Consider the following 18316-nt stretch of genomic DNA (forward strand, 5'->3'; position numbering starts at 1 on the left):
ACTTTTTTTTACATATGACACCCTAAAACCAACTTATCCAAACAGCAAGGTGCAAGGGAAGAGACCACCTTGGAAAGGACAGCAGTCTGTGTCTGTATTCATTCCTCCTTATATTAAATATAAATCTTTAGAATAGTATAGCAGTCTATATATCACAAGTAGATTATCAGTGTGTTCAGACATACAGTATGTTTTGTTTTTCTCATAAAAACAGGCACCCACAGAGGATTGTGACCCAAGTCTTACCAAAATTAGTTTTTGGAGTAACGAGATTCTAATACTTCTGTATGGCATTTTTGATGTTTCTGTCGATTTAAAATATGTCACTTTGTGTGATTCTAAAAATAAGTAATAGTTTAAAGTATCCTCTTCTGTTTGGCTAAGCAAGGAAAGAACTTCAAATGCACTGAGACGGTTGTGTTTGTGAACATAAGGAAGTGTCTGAACCTTTCATTGCTGGGAACTAAACTACTGAAGGTTAAAGTTCAAACTGGTGTGTATATTTGTTTTATAACCGCTCAAAGCAGACATCGAGGCCTGTCATTTGGTTTCCTGCAGTGAGTGGGAAGGGAATTTTAAGGATGACAGTCTAATTACCTTATGGAATAGAACTATTTCCTAAATTGCAGGTCAAAACGCTGACCCTTTTCTCTAAAACACTTATTGAATATCTCTGAACTTCGGGGTTTAACTGATTAACGGTGGTTTATGGGTGTGTAAATTTGGTTTGGGTTTGGCTTTTTCTTAATTCAATTAACATGCAATTATGATTACTCATTGTTCCTCCTGGTGTATGTTATATTGTGACAGAGGAGCTGTTTTTAGTTTGCCTTAGTGCTTTATTCTGGTGCTCCGCTACATTTTTACAAATCCATTTTGCATTACACCTTTTGTGCTAAAACCCAACCTGCTCCTTTGTCTGAAATAATTTGTTTGGGGCACAAATAATTGAAAGAATGATATGGCATTTGGTTGTAAGAACTAATAAGATAGCATTATATTTTAGCTTTTGATAACTTAATGCTCAACAAAAATTGGCTAGTATACAATTTAATATAACATTACATTTATATGCCTTCTCCAAGGACATGTCATGAACAGAAAAGGAACAAAAAGAAACCCTTGTTTCAAGAACAACCTAACACAAAAATAGGTGCCCATTCAAATACCAATAGTCAGATACAGTATATTAATAGAAAGTAAATAGATTCTTTTTGAGTTAGGTTAATCAAGCAGACCCTATTCTTTTTAAAGTTTGGATGGTTGTTTTGTTTCCTTTCAGGCTTATATTTAGTCAGTCTTGAATTACACTTTATAACTAGCAAAATGTCCAAACCAGTTACAGAGAGAACACCAGCCTTCAGTTCTGAAGACACAGATGCTTTTATCCAGTACCCTTGTAACAACTGTCCTTGCATGGGGAAAAGTTGGGCTATCACACCTTGGGAAAAAAAATAAAGAATTCATCTCATGGTCAAACTGCTGATAAGCTGTGCCAAGTAAAGCTCAATTAGGAGCAAGGTTAGGATTTGAGTAAACTCAATAATGTTATTTTCAGTGCATGCATTCATAAATAGAGCCAGAAATTAGACAATTTAATAACCCATTGTTAAGTTTACTACTCAAGGACCAAATTATGCATCTATTAACATGGAAGTTCAACCATTGTGTAATTTAAAATAATTTTAACAAAACACAATTTTTTTTTCTTTTTCTGAAATTAGACTGGTACAGCGATTAGTGCTTCTGTCTGAGCTCAATAGCCCTAGAAATGAGTGCTAGCCTGGCCACTGTCTGCATGGAATTTACATGTTTTACTGTTACCTGATTGGGGTTTTCATGACAGTCCAATAGCAACTACACTATACATTTAGTTACGAGTTCTAGAGTGTTGAAGCCTCAGTATTAACTAATGAGCCAAATTAAATAAATTACAATAAATAGTTCCCAACGTACCTGCTTTTTCTATTCAGCCATCAGTTAACGTTCTAGTTACCCTCTAGTGCAGCAAAATATTCTATGTAAATATCATTTATTTAAGAGGTTATGTGTAGAGCATGTTTACTCTTAATGATTTGTGAATTTTCCTGAATCCTGAACGGTAAGAAATGAGAGAAGTTAGATTAGGAGTCTGAACTTAAAGTCCACTCTATAAGCACAACTCATCACAAAACTGGCCATGTCTGATAACCACTGGCTGAGAGACACTTTCACCAACCAAGTAGATAAGCTGCTTTAGCAGATGAAAAACTTTTTTTTTTAATTAAAAATATCTATCTATTGGAAGTGAAGTCCGCATTATAACAAAGTTTTCAGCTTTTTCATCCTACTTCTCTTAAAATGAAAGTCTGTCCCCTCAGTCACCTTTACTGGCTCACCGCACATATTTTAGAAATTAAGTGTTGGGCTTTATATTGACACAGAATGACATCCACAGAAATCCTGTCTTGGTAAAATTGTGCTGGATTCAATATTCTGACCTGCCTGCTTCTACCTTGGGATTCACCAGCTCATAAGACAAAGTGTCATTATTGTTGTTAACAGATCAATACAGTTCAGTTTTGTTTAACACATATACAGTAGTATGGAGGGGTGGCAGGATGGCTAGTGATCTAGCATCTTGACTTCAGTTTCCATATTCAGATGTTATATCTGTGAAATTTGCATGGTCTCCCCAAGGCCTGTATGGATCTTCCTCCAGGTACTCTTATTTTCCTTAAATATTCCGAAATAAACACATTTTAAGACCATGTCACATTACACAACCCTTTCAGTAATTTTCAGCCGTAGCCTTCTTTTACCTAATTTTAGAGAGTCAGAGGCAGTCAGCGGTACTTTTCCAGATTTTACTTTTTCTTTACTTGCAGGGACGGGCTCTGTGTGCATGAGAGCTAACAACCATTGAATACTCATCTAGAAGTTCAGTACATAAAATGAAATGACATGGAATAAGGAACATGGGAATTTTGGACCTTACAAACAGAAGAGAAGCTTTCCTGTCTAACATTTTCTGTTTTCCACACCACTACAGAATGGAAACAACAAATAAAAAGCTGAGATTGCAGCTGAGCTCGCCATACCTTTTAATCTTTCATGCAGCACATTATTGGCTGCCACAAAAAGGGACAAGCGCAACTGTGCTGAAAGATCGTCACTCTGTCAGTAAATGTGACACGCCCTGCAATTTTCAGTCGTTTAAATTAACGAGATAGGCAACAACAGTCAGCAAGTCTGACAGTCCCTACAACAACAAACTGCATAATGTGATATCAGCTTTAGGCTCCAAATTGGACCTTTGTGGGAGTGTGTGTGTAAAAACTAGAATCTAAACATCATGGGAAAACAGTCACACTCCATTGTAGCTAGTCAGAAAATTTCAGTTTTTTACTTGAAAGAGCAGCATTGGAGCAAATAAGCCTTTTACTTAATAAAAGCATTTGTCACAGTGGAAAAATAATGCCAATCAATTTTTGGGCGTAGTCTCACACACACACTCCCAGCTAGTCAGTTCAGAGTCACCCGTACATATCAGGGAGGTTAGAGAAAACTGGATTACCTATGGTGTGCTGGATGAGACCTGAACGTGGGACTCATGTTGTCTGAGGCATCTGCATCATCTCCTAGTCAGCAAGTGTTTTATTAGTTGTGTACACAGTACTAAAGTGACCAGGTAGGCCTAAGACATCTTATCTGGCCCCAGCAATCCTGAATTGTTAAGCAGATCTGAAATTGTTATGTTTGAATGTTATATTTTATTTTTGTGTTTGTGGATTTATCCTAATATTTTTATAATCTGCTTACCAGAAAAAGTGCCCCACTCTTCACTTCTAATATTTACTATTTATTTAATATATTTACTTTAATATTTTAAAGTATGACTGGCCTGACCATAAATACGTATTTTTCCAAGTCTGTCATTCGCACTGAATAGCCAAGTTTTCTGATTGCCTTTTCAAGAGAGTTTTTCAGATATACAGACTCCTATATTGTTTCTGTACATTAAATTATCATGTTATTTTTCAGTTGTGAAAAAGAATGTTTATTTACTTACTAGTATTTGTAACACATTACAGTATGTAGAGTATTACTTGAAACAAACGAAACTCTCAAGTCTTGGGCATTGAATATAAATGCATTAGGTTGGCAACCAGCATAATGTCAATTATTTTTAATAATGCTGCCCCTTACTTGTAACATTGAAGCAACATATAATAGAGGCCATTGAAATATAAGAGATATTTGTGTTTGGGAGCATTGTGGTGATATGGGTAGTGTGTGCTGTCAATTCCTTGGGCTTGTTCACATCAATCAAATTAAATTAGACCCTCTGGTTGTTGTGGCGGTCCTTGTCCTTTTATGTATCCACAGTGTAACATGGTTTTCTTAGACATTTTGAAATTAGAAATTTGTATAGCAATAAAAAGCTGTCAAAAGTGATGTTTTGCAGCTCTTTCTTTGTAGGCTAAATTATCCTAGAGATAATCTTCATAGATTACTGGATTTTAAGGTACCCAGTAAAAGAAAAAAAAATCTTTGTTCACATGTTAGTCTAATTCTATTTAACACACTCTTCCAGTAATTATTATTTTTTAAAGAATTTTTGTCTTTGTTAATCTTGATTGTACTATATTTAAGGATTAGTATGATCTCAAGGTACTCTCTGTACTAAATACAAGATGAATTATCACATAATTACCACATAACATGGAGATTAATAAATATTTTAGGGTTGTTATCAGTGATAAAATATTATCATACACTAATGTTCATCATTAAATATTAAACATAATTAAAAGACAATACAATTGTGTTGTAGAAATAGAGAGGTGTGCTTTTCAGTTTAATTTGTTTCATCACAGTACTTATACAGGTATATAAAGTATAAATTGTGCTTGTGATGTATGACAGATACAAACATCTATGCTGTACTTTTACATGGCCATTTATTTGTCAGCACTCCGTAGTGTTTTTTTAAACCTCTTTATTCAGTTTGCTGTATTTTTTTTAATTCTTCTATACTGAGTCACTACTAAAAGTATGTTATGTTTTGATCTAGCCAGAAATGAAGATCATAAAAGGGCATTTTGGGCAATTACTGTGTGCATATTTGTGTGATTTTAGTAATAAATGCATCAAACGTATTTGCATGTTTTTAATTTTTTTTTTTTTTTTTTTATTAGTTTTGTTAAATTGCAACTCTTGGTTTCTTGTAGACTGCTTTGAGTAAGTTAGATGGACAGAACAAAGAGTATGGAGGCTAAGGGGAGACTTGGGTTTGGGGTTTATAAGACTAAGTAACAAAGTACATTCTGAAAACAACTTAAGAGGTAGATATAAAAATGGCAATTTAGGCACTTATTAGGCACTCTTCTATTCTGTGTGGCAGCTAGTTATCTTCGCTAAGAGAGTGCATTGAAACGTTTATTCATATTTAAAAAAGAAAATAATAGTAAATTGATGTTTGCCAAAGCCTATATTGATTGTGTTTGGTGGCTTTGGTTCTGGATTATGTATCTGAATATGAAATATGCTGCTCATCTGTATATTTGCTACATTTCAGTGGAAGTGAACCCTTTCTCTTTGTAATGTAAACTGTAAAAAGAAAAATAATAAAATACAATTTCAGAGTGTATAATTACTGACTATTACAACTTACTTTAGTTCATCCACACAAAGTCTATTCATGAAGTGTCTCTTTTTGTGTATCTGCTTTTATGATTCAGTTGAACACTCTGGCCCAATTCATCTATGGAGCAGACAGTCTAGGTAAAATGAAAAAAAAAAAATCGTATTTACTGCGCCTAAGTTTACCAAGCATGTGCAATTGAATTAGGCAGGGCACTTTATGTGTTTAATTGTTCTGTTGTATAAATTTGTATGTGGTAACATTTTTCATTAGTAATGAGGAAAAACAGGGTAAGAGTGCTAACACTTTGTTTTAATTTGAATTGGTAGAGAACATGAGTGCTGTATATGATAACAGAACTGCTTGCTTTTTTGTGGCCGCTGAGTTTAATTGTTTTTATACAATTGAAAAAATGTATAAAGAAATAAGGAAACACTTTTTTTATATTAACATTGAAACATTTACACACTATCCATGAATAAGTCAAAAAGTAGGACATTTGCATAAGTGTAATTGTCAGAAACGAGTGGTGACAGTAGTATATAATTTTCATATTCTGTACATATAGGTTTGTAGGGTCATTATTGTCACATGTACAACTATTAGTAAGTTACTGAGAGTATTCTTTTAATGGTGATGCAGTGACTTTTGGTCAATAACTTTTTCCTTGTCCTGTTTCGAGTGCTGGAACTCATCAACTCTCCCCCGTGAAGATTCACAAAGATGTTTTGGTGCTCACCAGTATGCTAAGACTTGGTGCCAATACTGTGAAAGTTCAGTCTTCATGAGGCAGTGAAAGTTGTTCGAACAGTGACCTGGTATCTCTCGTGAACATTCGTCAAAGGTGCCAATTCTCATTGCTAAAATTAGAAGAGGTGCCTAAACTGCATACCAACAAATACCAGGCCAATTCAAAAGCTGCTTTGCACATTTGTACTTAAGGAAGTGTGTGCAAAGTTAATTTTTTTTCTCCCTCTGCCCATTTATTTGTTTTAAATCTCATATAAATAAATTCAGCTTTTGTAAGAAATGTTTTTAAACAGAGCTTGTCTTAATAACAGTGTTTGCTATTTATTTAAGGTTAGGTTGCAGCATTTTTTAATGATAATCAACATGTTCACTCACATAACTCAACCCCCTATACGTAGGTTTGCCACTAGTTACTATCATATGTTGGTTTGTATAAGCGTCTATATATAATGAAGAAGTAAAACATAGACAAAGGGTATTTGTATATTGAAAGGAAAAATAACGCTAAGAACACATTTTGGTTGTTGAGTATATTTCTGTATATGCTGGTCCAGTTTATGTTTACATGGAACCAGAATATATTTTGTCTAAAGTTGAAGTAAAGCCTAAATCTTGCTTGGATGTAATGTAGCTTAATAACAGAGTTTTCACACAAAGGTAATAGGAATACCCCAGATCATTTGTATTAACATTTTATTTTTGCATTATGGAAGGCAGTCACAGTGCCTAGAAAAAGAGTGTGCAGAAAGGCATACCAGCTTCAAACAACAAAGCATTGTGATGCCTGATATCATGTACCACACCTAAAATATTTATTCACTGAACATACTGTAAATTTAATGCGACATATTGAACAGATATTTTTATAGGTAAACCCCTGTCCCTACATTTATATTTTGTGGACCCATCTATCTTAATTGTGTCTTTCTGTCTAAAGGCTTTATAGCACTAAATCTTCATATGATTACATAATTTAAAGTATTCTTTTGATTGATACAAAATCATATACTAAGTTATAATAATTATTACAAGCTGATTACATTTATCTTATCAGCTTACTCATCACTAATATACAGAGTGAACCAGTGACTAAGCCCAAGTTTTAAACTAAACAAATTCTTCCTTCAAAATCTTCACTTGCTGAATGACAGGCCCTTTGAAATGATAAAGTATAATGAGATATAATGTGCCTGCTAAAGAAATCCAGGCGATTCCTTTTTTTTCTGTCTTTTTAACTTGTGGTCACAGTTTGCTAAGCAACATTTTGGACCTAGTACTGCTGACCATTTGAAATAACTTCCTAGAGGTACAGTGCACAGAATGGAAACCAATCAGGTCGAGTTAGAAAACAATATGAGGCAGTAGGATGCTGGCGACTTTTAAATATGTCTGCAGTGTGATAAGAGAATTAAAAAAGCCAAACAGGCAGATGGTATTTTTGGGAGAATTTTGCCCAAAATATCTGAAAATTCCTATGATTCTTTATCAAAGCCTACCCCCATGTATGTTTTGTGTGGGGTCTGTAGAATCTATTTCTACATATACTGTAGATGTGTGCTTGTTTTATAGACAGGAAGCATTTAGGTGATGAACCTCGTTTTCCTTTTATGTGTATATAAAAAAGTGTCCTAAAGTGTTCTGATCTTGTTAACCTCATCCAGTACTTACATTTAGTTAACAACATTTTCTATTACAGATTCCTGTGTGTCTTCATATGAAGGTAGATCTTGTTTCTAGGTAGAATCCTCATGCCCTACAAGGTTTTTGGCTGTAGTTCAGACTATTTCGTTTTAAATGAAAGACACAACATATATTTATGCTTATATATACACTGGGGGTGAGGATACGTCATTTATTGAGGATTCATTAATTTCCTTAGAATAATTATAAATGTGCCTGAATAGAGGAAATCCACATTTTGATTTTGCTCATGAAAATCAGACTGAGTCCTGCTGCATGGCAAAGGCAGAAAGCTAAACATACTAGTTATGGAAGAGCCACATCGAGAGGGGTCTTTAAAATGCAGCTATAAATTGTTACAAGCATGGAAAAATGCACTAATTGACATTCAGGAGTCTCACTTTTAGCCATTAGCTGCTCAGATGTAAATTTTTCAAATTCCTGTAAAGTAACGATATAAGCAGTGGTGCTCAACAGGAGTCTTGCACACATCAAATTCCAGAAATTGTCACCCTATACTGCTATTTGCTTAGCACCAAATTATTAAAAGCTATCCTTTGAACTCTTAGTATTTTTTAAATTCTAAGGAATATAAAGAGGAGAACATTTAAAGTAGTTGTTTTCTTTGCTCATAAGACCAAACATGTTTATTCTTTATTGTTGAACAGCATTTTAGCTCCTTTATAATGGCTTAGCAAAGTGGAAGCAGATTCATCGCTCACAATCTGTCTTCCTGTCAGTCGAAGAAAGCAGTAACTAGAGTTGCCATTAAAGGGAGTTGTCATAAGAAGTGCTGGGGGTAACATGTAAGTAAAATATGCTATGTAGTCAGTTTTTAAAGTAACAACAAAACGCAATGCTTATTTTATTGAAGTAAAAATACAATTGTTATTTTATTTTTATTTTTTTATGTCTGTAGTTCTCTATAATGCTGCATTTGCTTGAAGTGAAACTGGCATTATTCAAAACACCCCTCTTAACAGGTGGAAGCATTCACAATATTTGGTTTAAAATATAGAGCATGGAAGCTGCCTAATAAAACAAGCTTAGGCAGGGACAGCTCATGGATAGTGCAAATGGTGCTTGGGACACAAGCGCTGAAGACGGAGCATTCATTTTTTTATTTTTTTTCTTTATTTCAATGCATTTTCAAACATATGTTTTATATTAAAGTAGCAGTTTGATAATCGAAAAGCATGATGTGCAGCCTTGGAGTGTAATGGGAGATTGACCTCTCCAACAGATGTGTTAGTCAGGGGTTTCCAGACACCAGACCGGAAGGGTCTTCTAGCGGTCTGCAAAAAAGTAGAAGGATCTGCTATTTTATTATGTTCTTTATGTTGTTGTCAAACTACAAATTTAAATTATATGCAGCTTATCTGTATGTAAATTGTTCAGAAACTGTAATACAACGTGCTGCCTTAAAGCATCATTACAAAGGCATACTCATGACAATTGGTTTATTTTATATTGTAATAAGCTGATGTCACATGCCAGTGGATTATCGCTCTTTTACATCACACTTTCAGGTAATGCAGTCGCTCACCATTGCTGCGCTAGTTGGAATTCTTTTGCAACTTTGCAGGCTTGCTGTTCTTATCGGCACTGATACTGCTTATTTACATGGTGGAATGCTAGCTCATACGATACCTGACAAAAAAAAACTGTTTTTCCTTCTTTCATCATTCAAAAGTTGCCAATTAAATTTTGTTTGCACACACCAAAACATTGGCACAAGCTGGCTCTGGGTTTGGATTAAAATAACAAATGTCGGCCAGTGAAATGTGCAGTTTTTCATTCAAAAGAAGAAAAAGTAATGCAAAATTAACACAATGCTTGTAACACATTAAATTTAATAATAAGTACAAGTAAGTAGTTACTTTTCTTGTGAGTAACAAGTAACATCACTAAGTCACATACTTTTAAAAGTAATGTTCCCCAGCATTAGTCATGAGCACAGCGTAGTGTCATCTGGTAGTAAAGAAAGAAAATAAATGCGACTATACCATCTCGATACAGTGAGCCCAAGGAGTGATGGACCTTCTCAAAACTGATAATGGATAGCCATCCTGGATAAAACAGCATGATGCCATATGCTTATACCTGCTTGGCTTCACTTGGTAGTAACAATGTTTATGCTTCTCTAGAAAAGAAGTTAGCTCTTTCTTGGTAGGGGGTTTATGCTTTCAATATGCTTGGTGTGGGTAATGCCTGCTGTTTTCTGCTGCACTGTTAAGGTTTTTGGATGTTTCATTTCTAGGCATTGCTCAGATGGTGATTACTGGAAAATGACAGCTACTCAGAGCTAATTGTTTTTTTGCAGTGAACACAGTTCTTTACAGGAGCAGCTTCAGAAGCTGGTAGTAAGATACTGAAGTCTGGTGGAATCATTGGCAAGTTCCTTGGGATTCTAATAGCTGCAGTGATTTTTTACAGTGTTTTAAAACTTTTCATGGAGTCTCATGACCCAAAACCTTCAGTCTTGAGACTGTAAATAAACAACAGGTTTCAAAGCTATCCTGAAGGTCCTATAAACCTCAATCTAAAATCTGTCCCTTGACAATTCAGGTACAATACTAAAGAGTCAAACCATTCAACATCTTCTCTGATAGCCTTCCACAATCTTCTTTCATAATCATTCTCTCAACTCAAGCATTGTGACCTTCCCCCCCCCCCCCCCCCCCCCAGTAAATTCACTTCCTGACTTGTAAGCTCATCATATATGTGGCATAGGTGACTAACTTTACACCCTTTTCACTTTGTCACATGACTGATGATGAAGCATCATCCAGAAAGTACTATATGATGTAGGTTTAAGCAGCCCATAATGTCAGTTCATATTGACCTCCTGAGACAGCAGAGGAGACTTAATTAGCACCCTACTTGTGGTACCTTTTGTTCAGCTAGTCAGTCCTATCCATGCAATTCTAGGCTCTCACATTAATGGCTGGTCCCTACCATTTACTATCCGGAGAACCCCTGACTTCATTAAAAATGAATACCAGCAGTACCCCTATGGAGATGCCTTTGTTCAAGGAACAAGTACAATCTCTACAATCCCTGCAAACGACAGTTTCCCACAAGTTATTTCTTTAAATCTTGGGTCCTCTGTGAGTTTTCTTTTTGGGGCGTTTATTATAAACTGGGGAGTTAAAAATTCCTTATAGGTTTAGTCATATTACCTTTGCTTGGTACAATAATGAAAAGGGAAATATTTCCACTTGCAATGTAGCTTACATGCAGACCATTTGCAGAGGAATTAAAGTAATTCACAGTGTTAATTTGACTGATTTATTTTATTGAATTTATTAAAAGCAAGTAACATTCCATACAAACAAGCCAAACTTGACAAAACTAAATTCAATTTAAGCCCCACCCATGAGAAAGAAAGGAGGGCCAATAGCCAGAGTAAAATTTTAAGAGCAGAAAAGAGGGGAGAGAATCGTTTTCCCCAATAGAAAATGCTTATTCTGAAATGTTATTGATTAAATCCTGCCAGGTTTTTAAAAAGTTTTGAACAGATCCTATAAATGAGAATTATTTTTTTTCCAATTTCAAATAGAATATGACATCAGTTACCCACAACTTAAAAGAGGATGGCTAGAATTCTTCCATTTGAGCAAGACACGTCTACGTGCCAAAGGCACAGTGTAAAGGCAATCACAGTTTGTTTGTCCTTCTCCACTTTAAGCCCATCTGGGAGTCCACCAAACACAGCTGTTAGTGGATTAGGAGGGAGTGTGACTCCAAGGCTGTCTAAAAGGCATTTAAGGATTTTGGTCCAGAATGATGTTAATTTGGTGCAGGCCCAAAACATGTGGCCCAATAAGGCAGGAGCTCGATTGCAATGTTTGCAGGTTGGATCTTGCCCTGGAAATATTTTAGACAATTTTAAACAAGACAGATTTGTTTGATTGAACAATTTATTCACTCATTCTGCTGTTTTCTTTCACTATTTATGATACATGATACCTACACTTGGCCATAACTACATGTCAAATCAGTCTGGAGCAGAAAAAGATCTCAGTGAGATGTGCAATTTTAATTATTTTCACATCTATAAGTCCTTTTCCTTGGCCCATAAGCCTTTGGTGCTCTTTCTTTCTGCTGTTTAACGTAACCTTTTCTAGAGCTTTTGGTGGTAGTCTTTGATATATGGATGCTTTTACTTATGCTTGTCGAATATTTATATACACATGAAGGTTTTCATTTGCTTGTTGTTATAAATAAAAGTCTGTTATGCTGTGGCTTCATTTACATTACAGCTCTGATTGCGATTAAATACAAATTGTAAGCATTTTGTGACTGTTAGCATGGTAACTGAATGATGACCATACATTAAATGTTCCCTCTCTTGAGAAGGTTGCTTGTGTATTTGTTCCATGTTAATAATAATAATAGATATGTCAATCAAAGCTACTGAATTGGCTGCCCAATGATCCTTTATTATGATGTGTATAAACTTCCCTAGCACTATAAAAAAATATTAAAAATAAGAGTACATGATTCATCAACATTACCTTATCAAGAATTATTTTAAAGTTGCAAGTTCATGGACTGGTTTGATGTTGAAGATTCCCATAATCCTTTGCTCAATGAAATGCTTCCAAGTTTATTCTTTATTGCATTTCCTGTTAATTTCTGGGGTGCTGTGTCCATTCACATTGATAGAATGTTATCCCCACCCTCAGAAGTCTATTTTTAATCATGCCATATAGACCAATCCAAGCAGTATACCTCAATGTGATGACTTTAAGATGTGTTACAGTTGTGTAACTCTGCAATGGCAGATGTTTCCTAAATTGGCCCCCGAGTCACAGATCGGTTCATTTTGATCTTTTGATGCTTGACAGATTGTCAAAGAGTGAGAAGCATTGAGTATATGACGGCCAGTTTCAATTACAAGTGAAGAAAGAGTCTGAAACTTTTTTTACACATAATCACAAATGATTTAAGGTTTCATTTTTGTAATTATATTAAACCTTGGTCATGTCACAAGTATACAAATAAACTTGTGTGGTGAAAAACCAAGACTCTCAATTGCCAGGCCTTATATGTCCAAAAGGCTGAGGACACCAGTTCATGTCCCATGAAAATTAGATTTTCAGTTCACAGTATCACACATTGCCTCATATGTGTCTTCTGGAATGCTCATAACAGAACTTTGGGATCTTGGTAGAAACACTCAGATGTGTTATCCAGCTCATGCCATAGTTTAAATTTTACTAACATTTCACAAAAAAGATCAAAAGATATTTTGGAGATGTAGTTTTTCCCTGCTTTTTATACTTCAGACTATTCTGATGCTAATAAAATCAAATTTTATGGTCGCTCCTCAAAATGAAATTTAATCTAGAGCACCAGCAACATAGAACAGAACATGATTCACTTTTAAGTCTATTTCAGAAAGTTACATTGCTTTTTAAAGGGAAAGTTCAATTTGCTGACATATTTTTATTGCCGGAGCATTTTTGATACTCCATACAATTTTAATATTGCTGCTTGTTCAAAAAGCTAGACAATTTCTCCTTAAAACCAACTAAATATAAAAACAGTGTGTTTCTAAACAGTCAAGTGTGGGCACAGTGCTTTCTTAGTAGCTTCATTAGTTTAAAAATATATCATAATTTCTATTCCATACATTTTTAGGATTTAAACTTGTATCAATGTGCTACTTCCAATGATATGTTAAAGATGTGGTAATTTTACTGTTTTTTTATTTCCTTTCTTCAAAATGAATACTAACAGAAGTTGTAAACTTGAAATAAAACCGCTAAAGTGTCTTTGATTTAAATTAATGTAAATTTGAATAGCCGGGTAAATCACTTAAGAAATGTATGTACCTTGAAATCTCAGAAAAAGTCCTGGTAAGTGTTAAAGAAAAGTGAACTTCCCCATTTATTTTTTAATTTACTGTACCTTGCATACTCACGTTTTATTTTCTAATTCTCAATTCGGTTGTTGAGTACTTTTATAAAGCAAGCTTCGGAGGAACAAACAACTTAAGAAATGGTGTCCAAGTCTTGCCTCTGACTATTGGATTATTTCCTTTTTAGGAGCAGATCTGAAATATCAGGAAAAGGCATCCGAGAGACAGTGATAACAACTACAGTGTCTGTGCAAGAATACGTCGCAGCTGTGGATTTACTGGTGGAATGATTAGACATTCAGGGATTTTTTTATTTTTATTTAATGCTGTGGCAAAGATGAGCTCACTTTTTCATCCAAAAACCTGGTGCCATTTTTGCGGATTAGTATTTTTGTATCCATTTATTAATACATTGAATTGGTGTTTTGCGTCAAGCATTCAGTATTTACGCATGTGCAATTGCTTTTGGTGATTGTTTTTTGGTAGTTGGCATAGTTGCATCTCCCTCTGACTGTTGGCTGCTTTATTCTTTCGCTGATTTTGTTTTCACCTTGGCACGTATTAGAGGGTATGCGCATGTGCATATTTTCTGAGTCTGAGTAGATTGGAGAACCCAGCAGTTTGTATTTTTATGGAAGGGCTTAGGTTTGAACTTGGTTACTGTTTCGACGTGTCCCTCTCTCTATTTTTCTCTATCTTCCACTCTTACCTCTTTCTATGATGCTGAGTGACATGATGTGCCAGCATTTTGATATTTAAGTGCTTGTTTCAATTTACAAGCACACTGTCCTCTCCTGTACTGTACTTCAGCTTCTGTGCATGTAAAGGGCTTTGGGAAAGAAGTTACTCCTTATCCCTTTTCCTTCCCAAGCATGTAGCACATTACCTTTTCTAATAAAGAAACTGAATAACTGCAAACCATGTGTCCTTCAAGACAGAAAACAAGCCAAATGTGTCCTGACAGAGAAATCCTATGGATGGCTTCATGTCCACGTTGAAGAATGTCACATTTAACATTTCTTTTTCCAGAACATTTTACTACACATCAATAAGAAATTTGTTCCCAAGCTCGTGGACCATTAAAAAGAACTGTTGTTTAGAATAAATAAGAACATTTAATTTGGCTTTGAGTTTTTGATTACAAATCATTGTCAATAATATATTGCCCAGTGCTGCCTCATCATGGAGTATGGATTTGGTGCTTCATCATTTGGTGTTATTAACAAGGCTGCCTTTGTCAAGCAAAGACACTTGCCAATATACTCCATTGAGAGCTTTGAAGCTGACTTTGTTTGGATTGAAAATCCCTGTAAGCTGAATTTCAAAGAATACTACGCTTCTGCTTACGCCACATGCTGGGTGATGCTTTTCTTCTCCATAGTGGTTACATGTCAGCTCTCAGAATCTCGCAAGTCATAAATTGTACAGCTGAACATGGGAAGAAATTTCTGAAATGTGAAGACATATCACAACATTGCTGTTTTGGATTCCAAAATGAACTTTATCAATGAAGCAGTACACAAGGAGCCTTTTCTTGAAGTGAAAGGCAAAGGAAAAGGCAACAAGTTGGAGCTTACTTCATGCACTACAGATGTACAGGCTGTGTATCTGCATATGTCTACCATGGACCCATGCATTAATCACCTCTAGCATCACTATTCCTTCATGTTTCCTCCTCTGGACAATGACATTACTATGAGATCATGTTGCTGGGACAAGCTGCCCTGTGGCTCTTTGGCTAAGTGCCCATAATAAAAGATTTGTTTAGGACCAACTGGTTTATGTGAAAATTTGCAAAATATCTCCATGTTCAATGGTAGATTTTAAAGTATGAATAATTTTACACTTTTCATTACAACACATACTCCAAGCCAGCTTCTCTCTATGACAGCTAATGACAACGTGCACCTTCATATTATGTTTTAATGGAACTGTCCTCAAATCCTTGGATTTACATGAGATATCTTTTTTACAATGAATGTAACTAAGCACTCACCAGCTGGCATCCCATTCTCCTCTTAGAAACTTTAATCTGAAGAGCAAAATGTTCTTGTTTTCTTATCGTCAAGGCAAGACGGAAAGAGGTGCTTATGCTGTCTTTGGATAGGAGTGACAATGACCTGTGGATAACCACTTGCATTCATTTTTTATGTTAAAAATCGTGTTGTTCACTTCTTCATTTTGAATACAGCATATTGACCTTAAACATTCTGCCTAGTATTTGTAATAGTAAGTTAATCTAGGTTAAGGTTTTGTAATTTGTATCAAAATCAGAGTAAGGACTTTGTGTTTAGAAGTGTCAGATTAATTGAATGCTTTTATGTGAGTGTGCCCTGCAAAGGGCTGGTACCCTTTCCACCTCTGGGTGCTACTTGTGCCAGGTGCTATTAGAAAATGAGTGAATGATTATATGGATGGATTCATAAAACTTTTGCACTTTCATATGGGGAAACAGCAGTGCAAGGCCTATCAAGTGAAAAATACATTTTTTTTGTTGATGCTTAATAATGTCAGTATTTTACTTTGCACCATTTTTTAAAGTATTGATGTTTATTGTTTAGTAAATGGTTTTCATTGAAAATGTTTTACTTAATTCCAGCTTATTCACTGACATGACGGTTTGCATTTTGAAGAGTTAATAAATGTTTGACTGTGTGTCATGGGCATATTTGGATGTAGTTTTTGATTATTCATAGTTTATTATTTTGCTTGTTTTTACAATCATTTATGTTTTACTAATTTATTTTAACTATTGGATTAACTTTAAATAATCTTGAAATTATTTAAAGCTTTTTGGTATTAACTAAAATCATAAAACAAAAAGTAAAAATGTGATACATGGCATTCAAAGACTGCTGGTTGGGCTGACAGGATCATCTGACCAAGGACTGTCACACTGTTACAGTCGTGTCCAATCAGGTGTGACGTAGACACCTCCTGCAGGTTTGCAAGTAGTCTTGTTCTGATCTCATGTTAGACTTGTGTCTGAACTTTACTTAACATGCAGAGCATTTACTCCATTCAGTAAACATTCTTTATAGTAGTTCAGTCTGTCCACTGCTGCTTTATGCGATTAGATCCTGGACTGCTATGCATAATTTCTGGTATTTGCAAGTTCTCCTCATGCCCCTGTGAGCTTCTATTACATCCTCCAGTTTCCTACCACAGGCTTACCTTGCCTGCTTTTATTACTGTATACTGTACGTGCAAATTATCCTGGGTGGCTCCTGCTTCACATTTACAGCTTCCAGAACAGGCTAACATTATACCACTATGGACAGAAACAAGCAGGTGTGAAAATGAATAGAAAGGTAAAAAGTATATTTTATAGAATTCTGTCTCCTTTAGACTGCCAGTTATTAGTATACATTCCTTCAGCGTGACAGAAATGTGCAGGATAGATTGAATGGCAACTCTGAATACAGCTTGGTATGAGTGATCACTGGCAAGTGGTTACATGTGCTGCCTGATGGTCTAGTACCTCGTCCAGTGCTGCTTCATGCCGTATGCCCATGACTGGGTTAAGAATTTGTACTGGATCCATCCATCCATCCATTATCCAACCCGCTATATCCTAACTACAGGGTCACGGGGGTCTGCTGGAGCCAATCCCAGCCAACACAGGGCACAAGGCAGGAAGCAAACCCCCGGGCAGGGTGCCAGCCCACCGCAGAATTTGTACTGGATGCATGTTTTATAGTCTGTAGTTTAAACCATAGTTGCATTTTCCTTTTGTGTTAAGATACCTATACATTACAGATGTATTCTTCCCCATTAATGGTATTCCCTGTTGAACAGAAGGAAATGTGCCCTTCATACTTAAATTCTAGGACATATTTTAAATTGAAAAATTGGTCACACAATATACAGTATTTAAATGATATACCATCTCCTGGACTAAGAGTAAGTTCATGTTAGTGCTATAATGTGAATTTATTACCACTGCAGTCATATCTACAGTCTTCTTTTAAGAGATGCCACCAATGCACAGAGGATCATGTTGTTTTCAGTTACAAATTGTTAAGTCCATCTAAAAATCCTTTATTGAAAATATCACTGCAACTAATGCATATCCTGAAAAAGACTTGAAATGGGAGTTGTTTTGCTTTTATTTTCTGGCAGTCGGGCAAGTAAAAATGTACACGATAGGATTTCATAAAAGAACAAGCTAAATAATCTTAAATACAATTTTCTTGATAAGGTGATAAATCATGCAATGTGGAAAACAAGATTTAATGGCTTTGCATATAAACATTGTACTTACTTAGGTATGCAGGTGGTGGAGTAGACCTAAATGTAATCCCAAGGATGCACACGAATGGCTGCTCTCTTGCAGGTTTCATTGAACATTGTAGGGGAGGTAAAAGCAGAAACCCACAGCCAGAGGAAGA

General features: G+C 35.4%; 1 protein-coding gene across 6 annotated transcripts in view; it reads left to right on the plus strand.

The window, feature by feature from the left end:
- pard3aa (par-3 family cell polarity regulator alpha, a) overlaps positions 1–18316 on the plus strand; it is a 971084-nt gene that overhangs the window by 931063 nt on the left and 21705 nt on the right. For 5 of the 6 annotated variants that reach the window (XM_028804120.2, XM_051929054.1, XM_051929055.1 and 2 more), the window contains one exon: positions 14113–16584. The exons of the other annotated variant lie outside the window; for it this stretch is intronic. In XM_028804120.2, coding sequence (XP_028659953.1) covers positions 14113–14124 — 12 coding nt within the window. In that variant the 3' untranslated portion in view covers positions 14125–16584. Of the gene's footprint in view, positions 1–14112; positions 16585–18316 lie in introns of those variants that run through there. 6 annotated transcript variants of the gene reach the window in all.

The sequence above is a fragment of the Erpetoichthys calabaricus genome, chromosome 6, assembly GCF_900747795.2.
Source record: "Erpetoichthys calabaricus chromosome 6, fErpCal1.3, whole genome shotgun sequence".
NCBI classification, from domain to species: Eukaryota; Metazoa; Chordata; class Cladistia; order Polypteriformes; family Polypteridae; genus Erpetoichthys; species Erpetoichthys calabaricus.